This window comes from Xenopus laevis, chromosome 9_10S (genome assembly GCF_017654675.1).
Source record: "Xenopus laevis strain J_2021 chromosome 9_10S, Xenopus_laevis_v10.1, whole genome shotgun sequence".
NCBI classification, from domain to species: Eukaryota; Metazoa; Chordata; class Amphibia; order Anura; family Pipidae; genus Xenopus; species Xenopus laevis.
Window position 1 is genome coordinate 106124663 of NC_054388.1, and position 21528 is coordinate 106146190.

A 21528-nucleotide genomic window follows, 5' to 3' on the forward strand; every position below is an offset into this window, starting at 1 on the left:
ATTAAAAAACCCCTACCCCTCTACCCCACATAGACCCCCCTCCCTCCTCCCCCCCGCCTAGCTGCTACTCCAGGCAAATGCCCCTAACTTTTTACTTACCCCTTGGTGCAGATTAGGGATTGGAGTTCACGGCAGCCATCTTCCGAGTCTTCGGTGCGATGCATGCGCAGTTGGAGCAATTTCCCCGGTTTGCGACAACTGCTCATGCGCTGAAATTGACGGAAATTGCAGAAGCGCTGGAAGAAGACCCGTAAGATGGCTGCTGTGAACTCTGATCCCAGAATCTGCACTGAGGGGTAACTAAAAAGTTAGGGGTTTGATTCTCCTTTAAGGGTTTTTTTTGCCTTAAAAGGCATTTAAATGAAAATTGCCCATGTTTACGTAATCATGGCATTATCAATGACAGCAATGCTGAATCATTTTCAGGCAGTGGTGTAACTCCTTGCAGGTGGGCCCTAGTACTGGATGGGCACTTGGGCCCCCCTGTCAAGCCCTCCCCCCTATGAATCTTGTGCCAGAGTGCTACTGGCGTGCAGGCTATAAAATCACCCCCTGCCCAGACGCCCACAATAACCGACATTGTGGCTCCAGCGGGCCCGGGTGCAATCGTACCCCGCACCCCTAGTAGTTACGACACTGTTCAGGCACTGCATGTTGAACTTAGAAAAACGATGATGGGCAAACATCCCAAAATGTATGCCAATCATATAGCTGCCAGTGGCCTTAGCCAACAGAGTAAAATTCATGTAATAAAAACAAAAGATAATGGGCCTGATTCATGAACTTTTATGTGATTAAAAAAAGTAGACATGAACATTGCTCAGAAGTAAAATTATGTATATATGTACGTACTAAAGAAATAGTCAACAACAACCCCCCCCGACCTACGTGAGCTTGCTTGTAGATCTACTGCTGCAGACAAGGGCTCAAGGAGAAAGGCAATGTATCGTTATGCCCCATTCTATCCACCATCAATATAAGTAAGGAAGGCAGCTGTTATTTATAGATGAAACATATTGAAATGCCTGTAGGAATTACTGTTTAATAAAATTGTTATTTATATGGCATCATTTCCTCGGATATGTTCTTTTAATTGTTATACAGATGCATATCCTTGTATAGTCTGCTGCTTCCAAGGTAGATTACGTCTGGACTTGACATCATCAGGGTTCCCGTAATTCAGTTCAAACAAGTCAAGAATTGAATTAGATACAAAACTGTTCGAGTCTGAGTCTGCTGAAGCAGGGATAGGCCAGGCATCCGCGCCGGCTAGGGGAGTACAGTGCTCAGTTTGTATTATGGGATACAGATTTAGAGAGGGTCAATAAATAATATATGTTGTTTATAATATCACTGTTCCCTTTCCAGGGCTCCTGGTCGGGATTATGCATCTCAGTTGCGACATTCAGAGGCAGTGGGGCTGCGCACACTGGACATGAGGTGAGATTTGTAGGTCTTGCTGAGACCGGTCATCCAGAATTTCAGCAGTTTTATATTGTCCTCTTCTGAAGCCCCAAGGATAACGAGAAGTTTCTGTGTATCCTCCTTGGGTCGGCTGTCAACTTTGGTGAACTTGAAGAGTACTTTCACTTTACTGCACAAGTAAGAAATAGTATTGTCATGAGTACATAACTGATGGGACAGCGAAACAAGCAGTTGTCAATGGTGCTCTGTGGCACGATCAATGAAAAAATCTAGAGGTGTGACTACTTTCTACCGATATATTGACCTGTAATACTTAAATGGGTTCACCTTTGCATTAACTTTAGTATGATATAGAGAGAAATATTCTAAAACAATCTTCAATTGATTTAATAAATTTAATGATTTCAATTTTTGTCAGAAACTCTCTAGTCTGGAATTTTAGAAGCTATCTGGTTGCTAGGGTTCAAATGACCTAAACAACCAAGGAGTGGTTTGAAAAAGGAGTTATAGGAGAGGACCTGAATAGACAAAAAAAAAAAAATAACAATAATAATAAAATTGTAGTCTCAAGGAACACTAGTTTTTATGGGTGCTGGGGTCAGCGAGAGCCAGGAGAAGAAGGCAAATAATTAAAAGACTCTAAAATATAAATAATGAAGACCAATTGAAAAGTTGCTTAGAATTAGACACTCTAAAACTAAAAAGAAAGTTAACTTGAAGGTGAACCACCCCTTTAACTTACCATATTTGCCTGGAACAGACACTTATTTTTACTATTCTGTATAACAGTTTGGAAGGTTTTAATAGGTACGCTGTGTCACTCAAAATCTACCATCACATATGCAAATTCGGGGCAAGGCGGGAAATCACATGACTTTTTTTCACAAAACAAGGAAGTAATAAAAATAGAAAAAAATTCCACTTTTTCCTTTCCTGCCCCTAATTTTCATATGCAAATTTGGATTCTGTTTGGTATTTGTCCGAATCTTCCACGAAAGATTCAGGGATTCGGCCGAATCCAAAATAGTGGATTCGGTGCATCCCTACTGAAAAGAGAAACTGCTAACACTGGCAACTGCTGTCACACTAAGGGGCAGATTAATCAAAGGTTGAATCGTGAATTAGAATTTTCAGTTTTTTTATGGTCAAAACTCTCAAATTCAAATTGTGAATTATCCAAACTCAATTCGAGTTTTAATTCGAATTCAAATTTTGAGATTTATCATACTCTGGCCCTTTAAGAACTCGAATTTGACTATTTGCCACCTTAAACCTGCCGAGTTCATGTATAAGTCAGTGGAGAGGTCCAATGAGCATTTTTATGCTGTCAGTAGTCTTCCTTGAATCAAGTTTAGTCAAATTCGAGTTTCCGGGTCGGGAAATATCGTCCGAGTTTTAGATATTCAATTTTTTTTTTTTTTTTATAACCCCCCATTCGAATTTTGAGTAAAATCGAAAACTCACATGAATTTGAAGTTCGAACCTTAATAAATGTGCCTCCCGACTAGTGCGTACTGGGAATATTCAGGTGATCTCAAACTACAATATAGTACTGCAACAGATCACTGCATTCTCCCATCCACAAATAAATCCAGCAGTGCTTCATGCTGACCACACTTGGGACAATAAAAGCTGCTGACACAGCCCCTCCAGACTGAGTTTGAAGGTCATTTGCCTGTGTATGGCTTGAATTTCAGCAATTTTTGGAGGTTAACTTTCTAACAAAGTATTTGTATAAAGTGCTAACCAGTAACTAATATGTGCAGGCAACACTTGAGTAGAGATATGCTTACAGGAATATTATCGCTTTCAGAAGGAACATTGGATGCCTGAGGCTGCAGGAATGTATAGTTCACCTTAAAAATAGGTAGGTATCTGACTGTGTTGTAAAATGACATGCTATAGTTAAAGGGATCCTGTCATCGGAAAACATGTTTTTTTCAAAACGCATCAGTTAATAGTGCTACTCCAGCAGAATTCTGCACTGAAATGGGTTTTTACTATTGAGTGCTGTTCTTAGATCTACCAGGCAGCTGTTATCTTGTGTTAGGGAGCTGTTATCTGGTTACCTTCCCATTGTTCTTTTGTTTGGCTGCTGGGGGGGAAAAAGGGAGGGGGTGATATCACTCTAACTTGCAGTACAGCAGTAAAGAGTGATTGAAGTTTATCAGAGCACAAGTCACATGACTTGGGACAGCTGGGAAATTGACAATATGTCTAGCCCCGTGTCAGCTTTCAAAATTGAATTTAAAAAAATCTGTTTGCTCTTTTGAGAAATGGATTTCAGTGCAGAATTCTGCTGGAGCAGCACTATTAACTGATGCATTTTGAATTTTTTTTTTTCCCCATGAGAGTATCCCTTTTAGAGCAAAAGGCTAGTAAACTGGTTTGCTTACTTCATCCACTCCTCCTTCAGGCAGATTAGACACTGATCTACCACATCCATCGACAGATTCTCATTGCTCAGAGCAGCTTCTATCTTGTTAAGAATGATGAGTCCAACTGTAAAAAAAAATATCATTTACTAATGTGTACATTTGGAGGGGTTGAACTTGATGGACTTTGTCTTTTTTCAACCCGATTTAACTATGTATAACTATGTAACTGTGTGTACAACTGCATTACAAGAGCAACAGTGGAAATCTGTAGTTATTATTCGAGTTACCAACTACAACACAATTAAGTTCAAGCTATTAACTAGGGTTTATGATACATTACACAGATATTATACTATAACCATTGTTCTGCTCTATTCCATGCATTACTCACCCTTGTCAGTGGCCACAGGGCTACCGCTTGCCACCAAAAATTCATATTTGCTCAGGGGCTCGTCATCCACAAAGAGGGCAGGGTAGAGGTTGGATCGATTCGCATGGCGGACATCGACCATGACAGCAAATTCTGTGAAAGGATTATGCTAATAATCAAGCATTCTCTTAAAGGGATCTGTAAAGTCCTGATGGGCAGCTATATCATATTACAAAATAATGATATGGGGAATGGTAACCCCTGTCCTGTAACACATGGCTGTACAGGTATGGGATCAGTTATCCGGAAACCTGTTATCCAGAAAGCTAAGAATTACGGGATGCCCGTCTCCCATAGACTCCGTTTTATCCAAATGATGAAAATTTTAAATAATTCCCTTTTTCTCTGTAATAATAAAACAGTAGCTTGTAGTTGATCCCAACTAAGATATAATTAATCCTTATTGGAAGAAAACCGGCCTATTGAGTTTATGTAATGTTTACATGATTTTCTAGTAGTCTTATGTATGAAGATCCAAATTACGGAACGATACTTTATCCGGAAAACCCCAGGTCCCGAGAATTCTGGAAAACAGGTCCCGTACCTGTACCAATTATGAGCCAACTGCCAGACTACATGACCTGTTTTTAGTAAAGAAGCATAACCTTAAACTTTATAAATGCAGATAGCGAAGAAGCACGCACTCCATGGACCAACGGATAAATAAAAGATCTTTATTGAAACAGCTAAAACAATGATCCTTACGCGTTTCGTATCCGAAGATACTTAGTCATAGGCCTATGATGCCTATGACTAAGTATCTTCGGATACGAAACGCGTAAGGATCATTGTTTTAGCTGTTTCAATAAAGATCTTTTATTTATCCGTTGGTCCATGGAGTGCGTGCTTCTTCGCTATCTGCATTGATATTACTCCCCCAGCTACGGGTTCGGGGCGCTGCACCCGGGCCACTCTGTGAATTCGGTGAGTCTTCATCTTTACTAAGATTGCTGTGTTCGTGACTTGAATGCTGTGCACTGAGTGAAATTACACCCTCCAACGATAGACCCAGGGTTTTTACACCTGGGTCCTACTCTGCGCTGGGTGAGCGGTTAATTAACTAATTTTGGCTTTACTTAGGGACCAAGCCGATAATAATTTTCTGTACTTAAACTTTATAACCCATAAAACTCATCTTGGAAATATCGTTCATGCTTGTTGTGTGTTTTAGGGACACTCACCAGATGACTGGACATGAAGGGGGATCTCTGCATGAGGGCTGAGCCCTAAGAAGTTGCAGCGATATGCATCCTCATATTTCACACTGTATGGAATGATCCGAACACAGCCAACAGGAAGCATGGCCTAAAGATAAGATGTAGAACAGAACAGTGGGTGCTCTTGCGATGCATTATGGCTACTACGCAGCAATTAAAATGCCTGTGTGCCATAACCCCAAACGCAATGGCCCAAGTAACTGATTGTAACCAGAGGGAAACTGCATCAACATAATATCAGGAACTGTCTCAAAGACCATTATCTATGACTGGAAGTGATTCCAGAAAACTCCTGGCAAATGATATCAAACAGCAATAATCTTTAAAGAACTTTTGTCTTTAACTATGTCTTAGTGAAAAATGGACGCACCTGCAAGACATCAAATGCAGACTGGATTAACTCTTGGTCTTGCCCTTTCCAGATGACTTGATTCCCCATAAGGACATGCCAGGCCAGCATGCGGAAAGCAGGAGCACCCAGGACCTGGGAAAGAGTCGAACAATACATATCATCCCATGCCTAAAGTCTACTGTGTTCTGATAAATTGAGCAGGCACTTCCAAGGATCAATCTTCCAGGAAGACTTGTCAGTTAAAAAGTATTTTTATTTATTATTACAGTGCACTAGGATACAACCTAATGAGTTTTGTATCGATAGGATACTTAATCATTTAAAAACCATTGGAAGCACGGATATTATGAGCAAAGGGACAAGCTTAACGCTTTCCATGATGGGTCCGGGTGCTCATGCCCCAGACCTTCAGCAAAGGGGAGCAACACAAAGAAACCATGAATAGCGGGCAGGCACCACTCCGGAACACCAAAAGTCAATTAGTCAGTAGAATCCAGGAGTCCAAATTATTTTTTGAAGTAGTACAAAAAAGTCTTTATTTACATCATGTATAATTTTTTTAATCATGTATAAACGCCTGCCGTGTTTCGTGTCCCCCAAGGACACAATCATAGCCTATGATTAAGTATCCTATCGATACAAAATGCGTTTGGTTGTATCCTAGTGCACTGGAATAATAAATAAAAACACTTTTTAAGTCTATCAAGTCTACCTGGAAGATTAGTCCTTGGAAGTGCCTGCTCAATTCTTCTATACGGTTATCCGCTCCCTCAGCTGAAGGTTCAGGGCAGTGCACCTGGACCCCTTCTCCAAACTGGTGAATTTTTACTTCGAGACCTGAGAAATTTACTGCAATATCATTACCTACTAGTGTTTATGATTCCATTTTGTGTTCTGAAAAACTCAAACGTCCCTATCTGAGTCTTATGTTGCACTGCCCCAAAATGTCAGATCTGCAATACATTTCTTACCTGCCTCATGTGTCTGAGAGATCTAAAGACACCCATCCGCATCTGTACCATATTCCAGCTGCAGTCCGACAACACGGACGATTCCGTGGGACATTTGGAAAGCTCTCTGCCTTCCATAAGTTCAGGTTGTGGATGAAGTCTCCCTTCTTCCCCATCAGCTCCCTCCCTAGCTGCACACTCTTCCTCTAAATCTGCAAACAGTTCAGATTAAAGAAAAAACTCAGTATACAGTTATGTCCATAAATATTTGGACAGACAACTTTTTTACTAATTTTGGTTCTGTACACACTGTGCCACAATGAATTTTAAATGAACCAACTCAGATGCAGTTGAACTGCAGACTTTCAGCCTTAATTCAGTGGCTTGAACAAAAAGATTGCATAAAAATTGGGTTCAGACCAGGTTTGTCACATTTTTATGCAATCTTTTTGTTCAACCCACTGAATTAAAGCTGAAAGTCTGCAGTTCAACTGCATCTGACCCCCCTTTTAGTGTATACTAGTTATTTAACAGTACAAGTCTCCTGCATTACTTTTTTCCAATTAGAAAAGGTGGCAGGAGCAAGGCTACTTCAATTTCGGGTAATAAGTCTCTTTTCCGATCAGTATTTTTACTGACAGGTACACCGTAAAACATGGTTCAAAGGAAGGGACAGTCTTCCTCAAGGAGTTAAGACTCAAGACAACATACAGTGTGCTCCACTTTGATCCATTCCATATCACATTTGAATGTACTGCAATCAATTTAAAGGAACAGTAAAACTAAAAAATGAAAGTGTCCTAATGTAATGAAAATACTAAGTATTGTTGTGCTGCACTGGTAAATCTGGTGTGTTTTGCTCCAGAAACAAAACTCCCCGAACTGCCTTCCCGCAGGCTAGAATGTAAATCGCTGGCAAGATGGCACTCAAAGTGCTTTGCTTTCCGAATTCACCTTAAGGTGCACGAGGAAATTTCGTGCGACTTCGAAAAAAGGATTGATCTGAGTGCCATCCTGCTGGCGATTTACATTTTAGCAGGCGGGAAGGAAATTAGGGGAGATTAGTCGCCCCGAAAAAGAGGAGATTTGTCGCTGGGCAACTGATCTCCCCGAATCTGACTGTGTGTCTCTGCCCTTAAAACAGTTTAATTTTCTGGTGTTACTGTTCCTTAAAATCCAAAAGATTAGCTGTGCCCTCTGCTGGTCATACCTGCCTGCTTCTCCATCTGCACTAGAGTATCCTCTGTGGGAGCTCCTTCTAACAGCTTCTCCGTAAGGCGACATCCACAAGCCTTCAGGAGCCTAAAGGAAATACAGAGATAAGCAAAGGCAAACATCCCAGTGATTATCAGTACCTTTAAAGAAAAACTAAAGCTTAACCAAAGAAGTAGCTAGAAATGTTGTACATTATGTTTTGTGCTTCTGTACCAGCCCAAGGCAACCACAGCCCTTTAGCAGTAAAGATCTGTGTCTCTAAAGATGCCCCAGTAGCTCCCCATCTTCTTTTCTGCTGATTCACTGCACATGCTCTGTGCTGCTGTCACTTACTGAGCTTAGGGACCCACTCACAATATACAGTACACATAGAATAGAAATGTCACAATATAAGGCTGATTAGTAATTAATACACATAATTACTACATGGCAACACAGAAACCAGTGCAATTAGCATCAGAATTTAATAATCAGCAAACCTGTAGCATCAGCTTATATTACAGCCAGGGAAGCTCATTTTCTGCTGGATAATTAGTGACGAGCCCTAAGCTTAGCTTCTCAACAGCCAATCAGAGCCCACTGAGCATGTGAGTGTCACAGACACTTTCCAAGATGGTGACCCCCTGTGACAAGTTTGAAGTCCTGGATCATTGCTGCTATTGACAAGCTGAAACTTTAGCCTTGTGCAATAAGTTCACTGTATAAAATATGGCTTTTTTCAGCCACGTTCATTTTTATGGTTTAGTTCTCCTTTAAAAACAGGGTTACAATAGTTATTCTATATGAACTTACTTTAGTGTGGAACAAGATTGTGCTGGCTCAAATCCTACAAAAGTAAGATTGCTTGTAACTCTAGAACCAACCAATCAGTATGTTTTAAAACTCCAAAGCTGGCAATACAAGGGGACCATTCAGTCATTTGAAAACAATTGAACTCTGTTTTGTATGAGGCTAAAAACTGATTGTTGTATGAGCCTATCAGATCAGAGTATGTCAGAAACTCCAGCTGCCTGATGTACTGATGTACACCTATATCATGTCTTACCATGCAAAAGAGGTGTGCAGGCAGGCCCAGAGGTTATCATCACTGGTGAGAGAGGTCAGAGAGCGGGCTGCATTTCCATTGCGCTGGTGCAAGAAGGGTGTGAAAGCTGTGTTGATCCGCAGGGGGCGCTGAGGACAGCCAAACTGCTCTGCTTCAAACACCTGCAAGAACACACACATCAATGTATAGAACTGGTGCAAACACAGCCTGGATACCTGCAGCTATCCTTTCCCAATACTCACTTTTATTGCTTTCCCCTGCAGTTCATCAATGACACCTCTGATTTTAGCCAGCAGGAAGGGCCAGGAGTTGATCAGGTAGATTCTGTCCATCATAATGACAATGATGCTGTACCACCTCTGGAAACCCCGAGCCAGGCTGTCTTTAATGAAGAACGTGTGACTAAAGACAAAGCCGTGTTGCTCATCTCCAAAGAATATGGGACCTTCTCTACCAGGACATACCTGGAACAATAAAAAGAGACTGTCTTTATTTCTTCTGGGACAATGTAATGTATCTAAAATGTATAACTAAGCAGAATGGTACCTCCAAAATGGTGCCTATTAAAACAAATGATTTATGGCTGCTTTCAAAGTTGGCCACAGGAGGGCATCATCTTGTAACTTTGTTATACACCACAACTGTGCACATGCTCAGGAATCATCATAACTGATCAAACCAGCACCAGCAAAATAATTTCTGCCATAGAAGCAGATACAGCAAGACCGACTAATAATCAGAATATACAGACTGCACTGGGTCTGCAGATACAAATCTCTACACAGTCGCCGGCTGCTTTATAGGGAAACAAACAAAGCTGCTGGAGTTATGGGAAGTAAGGTGGGGGCTCCCCCCTGCCATTTGAAAGTATGATCATTTCCCTGCAGAGCAGTTAGGGACTGTCTGCAGCAGTCAAAACGAAGGGAGAATTTCACTGGATTCGATCAGGTTTCTTATAAAAATGCTAGGCATTTTTCAAATTGACGTATATTTCTTTTTCATTGAAGAAAATAAAAATCTGATTTTATTTTTTTTTTGCCTTTACACCCCCTTTAACCAGGTCTCGGTTAACATGTTGAATCCACCGTACTCCTGCAATTTATATGTACTGCATTGGTGGTGCTGGCCCTCCGTTGACCTGGCTAGGTCCCTTATTAACAGTAAGATTTTCACGGATCCACACACATGATTCTTTCCTTGCAACATGATCTTGACAAACTGGCAATCTGGGCAGCTAAGTGGCAAATGAGCTTCAATGTTGATAAATGTAAAGTCATGCACCTGGGATGTAACAATATCCACTTATACCCTTAATGTGACTGCACTAGGCAAATCCATTATGGAAAAGGACCTTGGAGTCCTTGTAGATGATAAACTTGTCTGTAGCAAGCAATGCCAGTCAGCAGCATCAAGGGCAAATAAGGTCTTGAGTTGTATTAAATGGGGCATAGAGTCATGGGAGGAGGGGGTCATTCTTCCACTGTATAGAGACTGGTAAGGCCCCATCTAGAATATGCCGTACAGTTTTGGTCTCCATCACTCAAACAGGACATTATTGTATTAGAGAGGGTACAGAGAAGGGCAACTAAGCTGGTAAAGGGAAAATCTTAGCTATGAGGAAAGACTGGCCAAATTGGGGATGTTCATGCTGGAGAAGAGGCGCTTAAGGGGAGATATGATAACTATGTATAAATATATAAGGGGATCATATAATAATCTCTCTAATGATTTATTTACCAGTAGGTCTTTCCAGCTGACACAAGGTCACCCATTCCGATTAGAAGAAAAGAGGTTCAGGCTAAATATTCGGAAGGGGTTTGTTACAGTGAGAGCTGTGAAGATGTGGAATTGTCTCCCTGAATCAGTGGTACAGGCTGATACATTAGATAGGTATAAGAAGGGGTTGGATGGTGTTTAGCAAGTGAGGGAATACAGGGATATGGGAAATAGCTCATAGTACAAGTTGATCCAGGGACTGGTCCCATTGCCATTTTGGAGTCAGGAAGGAATTTTTCCCCCTCTAAGGCAAATTGGAGAGGCTTCAGATGGTTTTTTTGCCTTCCTCTGGATCAACTGGCAGATAGGTAGTTAATATATAAAAAAAAGGTTGAACTCGATGGACATGTGTCTTTTTTCAACCTTACTTACTATGTTACTATGTTACCAACAGTATCAATATAATGTTGGGAGTATAATAAAAGGGGCAATCTTCCCAACTGCATAAAAATAGCATGTGTGTGGATTAGTGAAAATCTTTCTATTAACCAGGTCTAGGCCACATGGATGACTTTGTGGTGGTATTAGAAATTCAATGAGAATGGCTGCTAGCGCACAATATTGCAGCAACCACACACATTCAAGATAAGAGAATCGATTATGAACTATAACATCACAATGGATGTTAAATGCCACCTTGCTTGGACATGCCATGTTACGTTTTTGTTACGTGAATGCAGTTTTCTATAAATAAACCAGAAATAAAACAAGATTTTAATTTCTATTATTAAAATATGGTTTGTCTGTAGATGAACCCTTTTTTGCTGTTACTGTACCCCTCTGTCCTTACCTCACAACTCAGGCTGCGCACACAGGCCTGGCGCACAATGCTGAACAGCTGTGGGTGGTTAGGGTGCTGGTGGCTGACATATTTAATGGACGTCTCCTTATCATGACTGATGTACCCAGGATGTCCCGCAGCTAAGGAACGGCAACCCTGCACAAATGGAAAGCAGTGATATTAATGAACGAACTAGCCACTCCCAGCAGAGGATTCATAGATTCTATCTTTGGCAAATGGGATTTTCCAGCTGAACTGATCAACATCTGAATGGGCACAAACAGATATCTTTCAGGAAACTGAGTCAAAATCAGTGGACCTGGTAATCTTTTAACTTTAGTACAGGTATTGGCCATCTTATGGCAGGGGTCCTCAAACTTTTTAAACAGGGGGCCAGTGCACAGTTCCTCAGACTGTTGGGGGCAGGCCCGGACTCTGTTTGGGTCTCTGTGTATCTGACATGCCAGGGCTTATTTTAATTCTCAGTCCAGACCTGGTTGGGGGGCAGGACTGCATAACTTGGCTCCTACTTCGGCGCCAACTCGGTACCTTCTTCGGCACAACTCGGCTCCTTCTTCAGCGCAACTGGGCTCTTAACGCACCGCAACTCTGTTCCTACTTTGGCGCAACTCGGCTCCTACTTCGGCGCAACTCGGCTCCTACTTCGGCGCAACTCGGCTCCTACTTCGGCCCAACTCGGCTCCTACTTCGGCCCAACTCGGCTCCTACTTTGCAGTTCAAGGGGGCCCAGCTATTCCAGGAAACGCAGCACAGCCAACCCCCCCCCCCCCTTAACATATAGAAGCCATCTGGCCTGGGACAATTGTTCTCCCAGTGCACCTAACTACGTATCTGTCTCTCCCTGTGAGCGGGGATTTGATTGATGGTTCTCCTGTAACTCTAGCTAGGACCACAACATGTGCGGAGGGTGCGTGCAAGAGGAGATCCTGGACCAGGTGAGTGGCCCACATCTACTAAACTGCTGTTCACAGATCCTTTCTTTTCCTCTGCCCCAGCGTTTGACGTCACTGCGTCCCCCCCCCCCCGGGCCATAGTTTGAGGACCCCCTGCCTTATGGCATGTGTTGATATCTATATTGATATATATCTGGAAAAGTGGAACTCTAGAAGGCCTGCAACTTGCTTCCAAATCTGGCAAAATCCCAGCGCTTGGAGCAGATTTTGACAGATTTGGGAGCAGGTTGAACTGTCCGTCACCCCTTTCACTTCTGGTCTGGAATGGGAGGAGGAAGAACCAGGTGGCATTTAACTTTAGAACGGTCACCTCTCCCACCCATCTGGCCAGTGCAACGTTAAAGAACATTAAGAGAGTAATGATCCAAATTCCACAAAGATTTCTTAGCAAGCCTTGGATCCTGAGATTTTAAGATGGAGGATTCACATCAGGTCCATAAGAGGCCCTGGCATTTCAAGTACAAAGAGGCCAAGACAGCCCCCACAGGTCCAATAAATAGTGACATAGAGTCTGTGGCATCTTACAGCAGCCCCTGCAGTTGCCAAAAATGTTTGCAAATAAACATAACACATATATATATATATAAATGCATGCACTGCACTTGCCTCACACATATCAGACTTTTTAGGCCTGGGGCTGTTGGAGTCTGCACTCGCCCCTTCTGCGGGACTGTGACATCGGATCCTGCTGCTCATCTGAATTCCCACCTCCTCATCCTCTGCTTGCTCTCCCTGGCCAATGCCGTCTCCACAACTAGCCCCTTGGGGGTGCGGGGAATGCAGAGCTTCTGTGCAGAACAAAGTTCGGGGTCCATGGAGCTCACAGAAATGGCAGAGTGCCACAATGGCGTTCATGGTAACACTTAAGAGATTCTTTACCACAAATTTAAATTCTGTTAAAAAAAAAAATAATGACAATGTATAGTAAAAAGAAAAAAAAAAATCAGTATTCAAAGAATTTAAAAACTTAAAATCTGAGTTCTACTGTAGGTTCTCCTGTGTCATCGATATCACTTAAAGGAGAAGGAAAGCTACGGAGGCATTTTATTGCCAATAGATTAGCTGCAATAGTGCAAGCTAGAATGCTATATTTATTCTGTAGAATGTTTTACCATACCTGAGTAAAAAGCTCTAGAAACTCTCTGTTTGTTTAGGATAGGAGCTGCAGTATTAACATGGTGTGACATCACTTCCTGCCTGAGTCTCTCCCTGCTCTTGGCTCAGATTACAGTAGAGAAGGGAGGGGGGGGGGAGAGGAGCAAACTGAGCATGCTCTGGCCCAGGGCAATGAGGTTTAAGCTGAAAACAGGAAGTCTGATACAGAAGCCCAGTACACAATAGAAGGAAAGAAATGCTGTGTTTCAGGGGACTCAGAGCAACATTACTTTGGGGTTTACTGGTATATTTAGATGGACCTTTCTGATAAGGCTTACTTAGTTTTAACCTTTCCTTCTCCTTTAAGGGGGTGGTTCCGAATTACGGAAAGGCCGTCTCCCATAGACTCCATTATAATAAAAGCATTAAAATTTTTAAAAAAAATTTCTTTTTCTGTATAGTAATAAAACAGTAGCTTGTACTTGACCCCAACTAAGATATAATTAATCCTTATTGGAAGCAAAACCAGCCTATTGGGTTTATTTAATGTTTATATGATTTTCTAGTAGTCTTAAGGTGTGAAGATCCAAATTACGGAAAGACCCGTTATCCGTATAGCCCCAGGTCCCGAGTATTCTGGATAATAGGTCCCATACCTGTACTATATCAATATTATTTATTTGTATAGTTTTTGAATTATTTGCCTTTTTCACCTGACTCTTTCCAGCTTTCAAATGAGGGGTCACTGACCCCATAAAAAAACATTTGCTCCGTAAGGCTACAAATGTATTGTTATTGCTACTTTTTAATCACTCGTATAACTCCTATTCATATTCCAGTCTCTCAATCAAATCAGTGCAAGGGTAATTTTAACCCTAGCAACCAGACTGCTGAAACTGCATACTGGAGAGCTGCTGAATAAAAAGTTAAATAACTCAAAAAACACAAATAATAACAAAAAAATGAAAACCAATCGCAAATTGTCTCCGAATATCACTCTCTATATCGTAGTAAAAGTTAATTTAAAGGTAAACAACCCCATTCATTTTGTGGTTTCTGGTCTTTATTAGAATAATCTGCTATTGGGTTTTTATAACTCGCTTCCCCTAACAGATACATCACAACATTTGAAAAGCTGAATGAGGGACGCAATTAACAAACATGTCCACTTTGTAGCCGCATCCCCAAAACACTCCTGTTTCTACATGGTTGAAACAAAAGACCCACAATGTCCCCATCCCCCCATTTCATGAGCCAATAAATCTTACTTTTTTAAGCTTTTTTAGTGTGCTGCAATAAATAGTTTGATTTTTATATCTTTACCCCAAGCAGAGTGGGAGCTTTTTCTTTTGCAAAAGCACCTGGAACCACAAAAGTTTTGCAGTGCGGATAAAGCACTTCATCCCATATCACATTGTGCTCCCCGAAAACAGGACTTTTAGGGGGCAGTCAGGGTTTGCAAGCTGTGCAAATACAAAATCAGGACTGACTCATGGAAAGCAGGACAGTGGAGATGTATATGGACATCACAGGTACATTACATAAAATGAGAGGGAGTGGATATTGATAATTCAGCCATATTGTATACACACATGACCAGGGGCAGCTGGGAAATTGACAAAATGTCTAGCCCCATGTCAGATTTCAAAATTGAATATAAAAAAATCTGTTTGCTCTTTTGAGAAACGGATTTCAGTGCAGAATTCTGCTGGAGTAGCACTATTAACTGATGTGTTTTGAAAAAAACATGTTTTCCTATGACAGGATGGATCCCTTTAACTCAAAGGTGAACAACCCCTTTAATTAAACTCTGGGATTCTGCTCGGCTGGGACAAAGATAAGAAATGTATCAGCTACATTTATCCATTTAAAACAGTTTACAGGGTCGGCGACCCCCCCTTCAGAAGGTGAAAAATGACACTTTACACTTCAATATTAGAAAAAAAATCACACATAGACAATAGAAAGTCATTGGAAAAAGTCGTTATTTCTGGTGATCTATCTGAAAACAACTAGTTGTTTGAAGGTGGACAACCCTTTTAAAGGGCAATTCACCTTCATTAGCAAAACTGTCACAACGCATAAAACCTGACCCTAAAACCCCCAGAAATGTGTTCAAACTTGTCTTTCTATTTCCCAGATGTTGGGAGGTATCCGTGCCTTGCCCTATTGCCATAAACCTAGTATGGGATCCATTACCTGAAAACCCATAATCCACAAAGCTCTGAATAACAGGAACGCTGTCTACCACAGACTCCGTTTTAATCAAATAATTAAATGAATTAATTTAAAAAAAAATGCTTTATGACCCCTGCTAGACTAGCTAAAATCCATCATAGCTCTAACAACCAATGTTTCCGGGGCTGTTCATCCCCGGGGACTATGACCCACATCTGGTGGACCTGCCCGAAAGTCGTCAGGTTTTGGGTTAGGGTCTATCACCTTATCTTCTCGGTTTTACATTTGAACTTGCCAAAGGCCCCTCAGGTGGCCTTGCTCGGAATACCTCCTAAGGGGACCCCAAAGATTAAACTGAAACTACTAAACCACATATTCTTGGCTGCTAAAGCTTGGAAATCTCCTGCTATTAACTTTTCTCAGTTTAAGAATAAAATAGATTGGATTTACATGAATGAAAGGCTTACTGGTCTAGCTTCCGAGAACTCCCAAAGGACCTTGAAAATTTGGCAACCATGGCTATTATATAGATTTAGTGGGTCCCTAACCCGCCGTAGACATAATTCCTCAGGTCCCTCCTCTATCCCTAACCAGGTGGAGATGTCTTAATGGGTCAAGTACCAGATGTGGCACCCACTGTCAGTGCCTCACGTATGTTTGACCACTCTTTATTCTTTGTTTTTTATTTTCATTTTCTTTTTATTTGTATTGTTATTTCCCTGCTTAGTTTAACACTTTATTTTGGATTTTTGAGTTATTGTTTATGTAAACAAAACGAATCTGTCTAACGGCATTTTTGTTCTGGGGACTACTTATGTGTAGGTTGTTACAAGATTTACATTTCTAGTCTCCTAGGGTACGGACTCGGTGTTGGCTCCCCTAGTTCTTACTGTACCTTGGCGCTTACTTGGGCAAGCTAAGGGGTACCCCTGGCTCTCAAAGAGCACCGGCTTGAAAGCTAGTTCTATTGGCATTGTGGAACTACTTTTTTTTTTTGCAACTGGGGCACCCCCCAGTCTTGGGATATGGTTCTAATTGTTGACTATATTGACCTCACAACTGTGTTATATCTTTTGAGCTATGTACACTGTAACGTTTCTATGCTTGCTTACACTCTGCTATTGTTCTGCTGTATGACAACATTTCATAAATAAAAATATTAAAAAAAAAAAAAATGCTTTAACCCTTGAGGCAAAATAATCCTATCTAGTTTATTTAAAGTTGGAAATATTTTTTTTTTTTTTAGTGGACAAAGTATGGGGATCCAAATAACAGAAAGATCCTTTTTCTGGAAACCCCCAGGTCCTGAACATTGTGGATAACAGGCCCCATACCTGTATGAGAACAATATAATGTATGATATCAGGTATAATAGCCTCATAAAGAAAGAATAATATTTCTATGAATCAATACAGAAATAATAAAACCTTCCTCTGATCTAATCCGCCAGCAGACTGTATAGCAGCCTAAGAAAGCCAGAAAGAAGACACTGGAATATACCATTAAACACACACAAACATTTACTGGATTGTGCCATTACCCCCGCCGGACCCCAATCTACAGACCTGCAGTCACGTCGCCATGTTTACATCACGTGACAGCCGCGGAGACTTCCTTTCTCTTTGGAAGATCGCACGCGCGGGCGCGGGGGGGGGGAAGCCAAAATCGTTCTTCTTACCGAGGCAGCGTGAATTTATTAAATGTAATAATTCCGTGTTGACGTAAAGGAAAGGAAAGCGAGGAGGATTATTAATAAGACGTACGTGTTAGACAGACGGAATCAAGGTTTTGAACAACCTTTAGAAAGAAGTGCGCCCCTCTGGAAAAATGTAATAGTGTAGTCCAGCCTGCTAGGAACCTGGCACCCTAAACTCTCATGTGATTCCTGTCATGTGCTGATGTTTGTCACTGTGCTCTGTCAGCTCTGAGTAACTCTCAGTCTTCTTTACACAGGAATTGGCATAGACTCACTCTCATGTTATTCTGCTTTATTATACACTACATGTCATGGCATAGCTTCCAACTGCCTCAAGGTCCCAGGGACAGGCCTGTGCATTAGTCTCTCTCCCCCTGGAAATGTGACTCCCCAGACTGGAACACACCAGACCAGGTCTGGACTGGGAGTCAAAATAGTCCCTGCAATTTCAAGTACATAGAGGCCCAAACAGCCCACTAAATAGTGACTTTCTATGGCATCATTCAGCAGCCCCTCTGGCATTTGCCAGAACCCACAGATTGCCAGTCCGGGCCTGCACCAGACTATATATATATATTTTATATTCTTACGCCTGTTCTGGTCTCAGTGGTCTGTTTGGTTTTCGGCCTTGTGAAACCCTGAAGAATAATTTGGCCAATAAATGAAAAACATCAAAATATTATAATGCTCACAGTGATTCGTATTAACAATGTGGTTTAAGATGGCCATAAACAGGCAGATAAAAGATGCCAACAGACTGAATAGGCATCTTATCGGTTTGTGTAGGACCCTCCAGTGGGCTTTCCCGATCGATACCTGTCTGAAAGTCGGGCAGATGTTAAAAATCCCATCGGATCGAGCGGGAATCTATTCGTTGATGCAGTCCCGCGATCCAACCGCCCGTGTTGGCTACATTATGATCCGATCGTTGGGCCCTAAGGCCCATGATCGGATCAGCCCGATATGGCCCACCTCGATGTGGGCATATTGGGGAGAGATCCGCTCTTTTGACGACATCGCGGATCTCTACGTGTATGGCCACCTTTAGTTATCGTCAAGTGCAGTTTTAAATTATTACAGAAAGAAAAAAGCAAATCCGATAAAACTAATGAATTGGCATTGCTGTGGTGTGTCAGAGAGTTTTTAGATAACTGGTTTCTGTATAATAGATCCCATACTTTTAATAAAAGCATTGGGCTTATTCATCAGGCACAATATAGACAGAGCTCGGGTTGCCACCTGTCAAGTTTTGAACCGAACATCCCTGTTTTTCATAGGACTGTCTGGTTTAAAACATTACAAAAAGACTTGACAGAAATCCAGCCAATCTAAGTGATGCAATAACCCCCCCATCATAACCCCAATCAACATCACTGTGTCAACATTAGGGTTGCCACCTGGCTGGTATTTTACCAGCCTGGACAGTAAAAATGATGGTTGATCCCAGGGCCGAACTAGAGGTAGGCAGAGTAGGCACGTGCCTAGGGCGCAAAGCTGGGGGGGCACCAGGCACGTACCTGCTCTGTCGCCTACCCCATGTCCGGTCCCGTCTCTCCCCGACTGCTGCGTATATCTTACACGTAAATACGCTTCTACATGCGCGCTGGAGCGAAGTTTCGCGCATGCGCAGTCGATCACGCACTGAGCCGGCGCCGTGGCCCACCAGGTTGCCTAGGGCGCCTGGCCGGCTTGGCACGGCTCTGGTTGATCCCAATGTTATTAATAGGGAAAAAAGATTAATATATAGGAAGGCAGTTTTTCCCCCCAGAAAAGGTGGCAACCCTAGTCAACATGCCCCCCCCAGCACCACTGCCCCCCCCCTAGGGTTGCCACCTGTTCAGTTTTGACCCAAAGATTTCGGTTTTTCTAAGGCCTGTTCAGGTCTCAACTCTCTATAGCCTTGTGAAACCCGAACAATAATCTGGCCAATACTGTATATGAAAATCAATTAAATACCAAGATACCTTGACATGGCTTTATTATTATCAATTACAGTTGATTTCTAGTTATTACATAAACAGAAATAAGACAATCAATCAAAAATAAAAACTAGTTTTTCTAAATGAGCATTGCTGTATATCATAGCTTTCTGGATAACTGATTTCTGTATAATAGATCCCATACCTGTACTTAAAGGAGAAGCAAACCCTTAATAAAAGAAAATCCCTACCCCCTACCCTACATACACCAACATAGAATAGATAGAGTGTTTCCAGTTGTGTGGGTTTTTAACTGGACATCTCCGTTTGTCCAGTTCGAAACTTTCTGTCCCATTAAAAACATTGTGAAAGACAGTTGCATATAAGTGATGTATTAACCCTGACCGGCAGGGTCCACGACATCATCTCTGATGTCATCATGCCCACCTGAAAATCACTGCTCCACCCCCAATGCTATCTGCCCCGTCCCCTCAGAAAAGGTGGGAATCCTAGCCCCCCCCCGATGCATTAGCCCCACTCCCTTTGTTCGGGGTTTAGCCACCAGAAAAGGTGGCAACCTTAGAGAGTAATCATACACATAGTTGGGGACAGAATATGGTGTGATGATCAGGGCAGAACAGGACATGGCCAGGTAGAGTTGCCACCTTTTAAAAAAAAATTACCGCCCAGTGGTGGGGGCGGGAACAAAAAGGGGCGGGATGTGATGCAAAAAGGGGTGGGGCTATGGGCCACGTTGCAAAAAGGGGTGGAGACACATGGCGCAATGGCCAGAAGGCGAAGAAAAGGTAAGTTTCGAGTAGAGGGCCAAGGGCTTTTGATAAGGTTATTACAAATTTACCGGTAAATTTGTAATAACGGCCTGGCAGGTGTTTTACTGGGAAACACATGAAATACAAAACAAAAATACAAAACCCTTCCTTCTATGTGCTGAAAGCCTCACACAGCAGACTCAGATCTATACTGTAGATCATCAAGGCCCCATCTTCCAACAGTTGTAGGGTCTATGAGTATGGTAGTTACTCCAGTGGAAGTCCCGTGTGGGCTCTGTCCTTAAACCATTGACTTTTAAGTTGTTTATGACTCAGGTTGGGGTTTATTTTCTTTCTGGTGTGTGTCAGCCATGCTTCATTTTGTCCCCTTATGCCCTCCACTCCCTCCTTTAACTCTCCCCAATGCTGCTTGTATCTGAGGTCATTTCAGGATATAGAGCAAGGGTTAACTTTAAAGGGATACTGTCATGGGAAAAAATGTTTTTTCAAAACACATCAGTTAATAGTGCTGCTCCCGCAGAATTCTCAAAAGAGCAAACAGATTTTTTTATATTTAATTTTGAAATCTGACATGGGGCTAGACATATTGTCAGTTTCCCAGGTGCCCCCAGTTATGTGATGTGCTCTGATAAACTTCAGTCACTCTTTACTGCAAGTTGGAGTGATATCACCGCCCTCCCTTTCCCCCCAGCAGCCAAACAACAGAACAATGGGAAGGTAACCAGATAGCAGCTCCCTAACACAAGATAACAGCTGCCTGGTAGATCTAAGAACAGCACTCAATAGTAAAATCCAGGTCCCACTGAGACACATTCAGTTACATTGAGTAGGAGAAACAACAGCCTGCCAGAAAACAGTTCCATCCTAAAGTGCTGGCTCTTTCTGAAAGCACATGACCAGGCAAAATGACCTGAGATGCACCTACACACCAACATTACAACTAAATACACTTGCTGATTCAGGAGTGAAATTGTATATTGTAGAGGAAATTATTTACAGTGTAAACAGTGACATTTAGAAATAAAAACATAAAAAATTATGACAGAATCCCTTTAATTAAGGAGCAAATTACAGGGAGTGGCAGAGAGGGGGCTAAAAGTGATTTTTAAAAATTCAGATGAAATTGAAGTCAATCAATATTCCCTCTAATTCCTTCTCGAATGTGTGTATAAAGGGGGTACGCTAAGGGCCGGTGCTGTCACACATGCAAGAAGCGGCCGGCACTGGGACCATGCGGCCTTGGGGTGCCGCTTTGTGAAATCTGGCCCTGACTGTGAACCATACTACCTTTTCTTACACATTACAC

General features: G+C 42.0%; 1 protein-coding gene across 1 annotated transcript; it reads right to left on the bottom strand.

Annotated features, from left to right (window-relative positions):
- Positions 1–771: 771 nt before the first annotated feature.
- Positions 772–17395, bottom strand: flcn.S (folliculin S homeolog). Its single transcript, NM_001127836.1, is given in 12 exon segments — positions 772–1594; positions 3822–3927; positions 4195–4326; positions 5415–5538; positions 5821–5934; positions 6774–6964; positions 7963–8054; positions 9013–9173; positions 9255–9476; positions 11579–11725; positions 13150–13436; positions 17382–17395. Coding segments are annotated over 11 exon segments (1740 nt in total). The 5' UTR covers positions 13399–13436; positions 17382–17395; the 3' UTR covers positions 772–1392.
- Positions 17396–21528: the final 4133 nt, after the last annotated feature.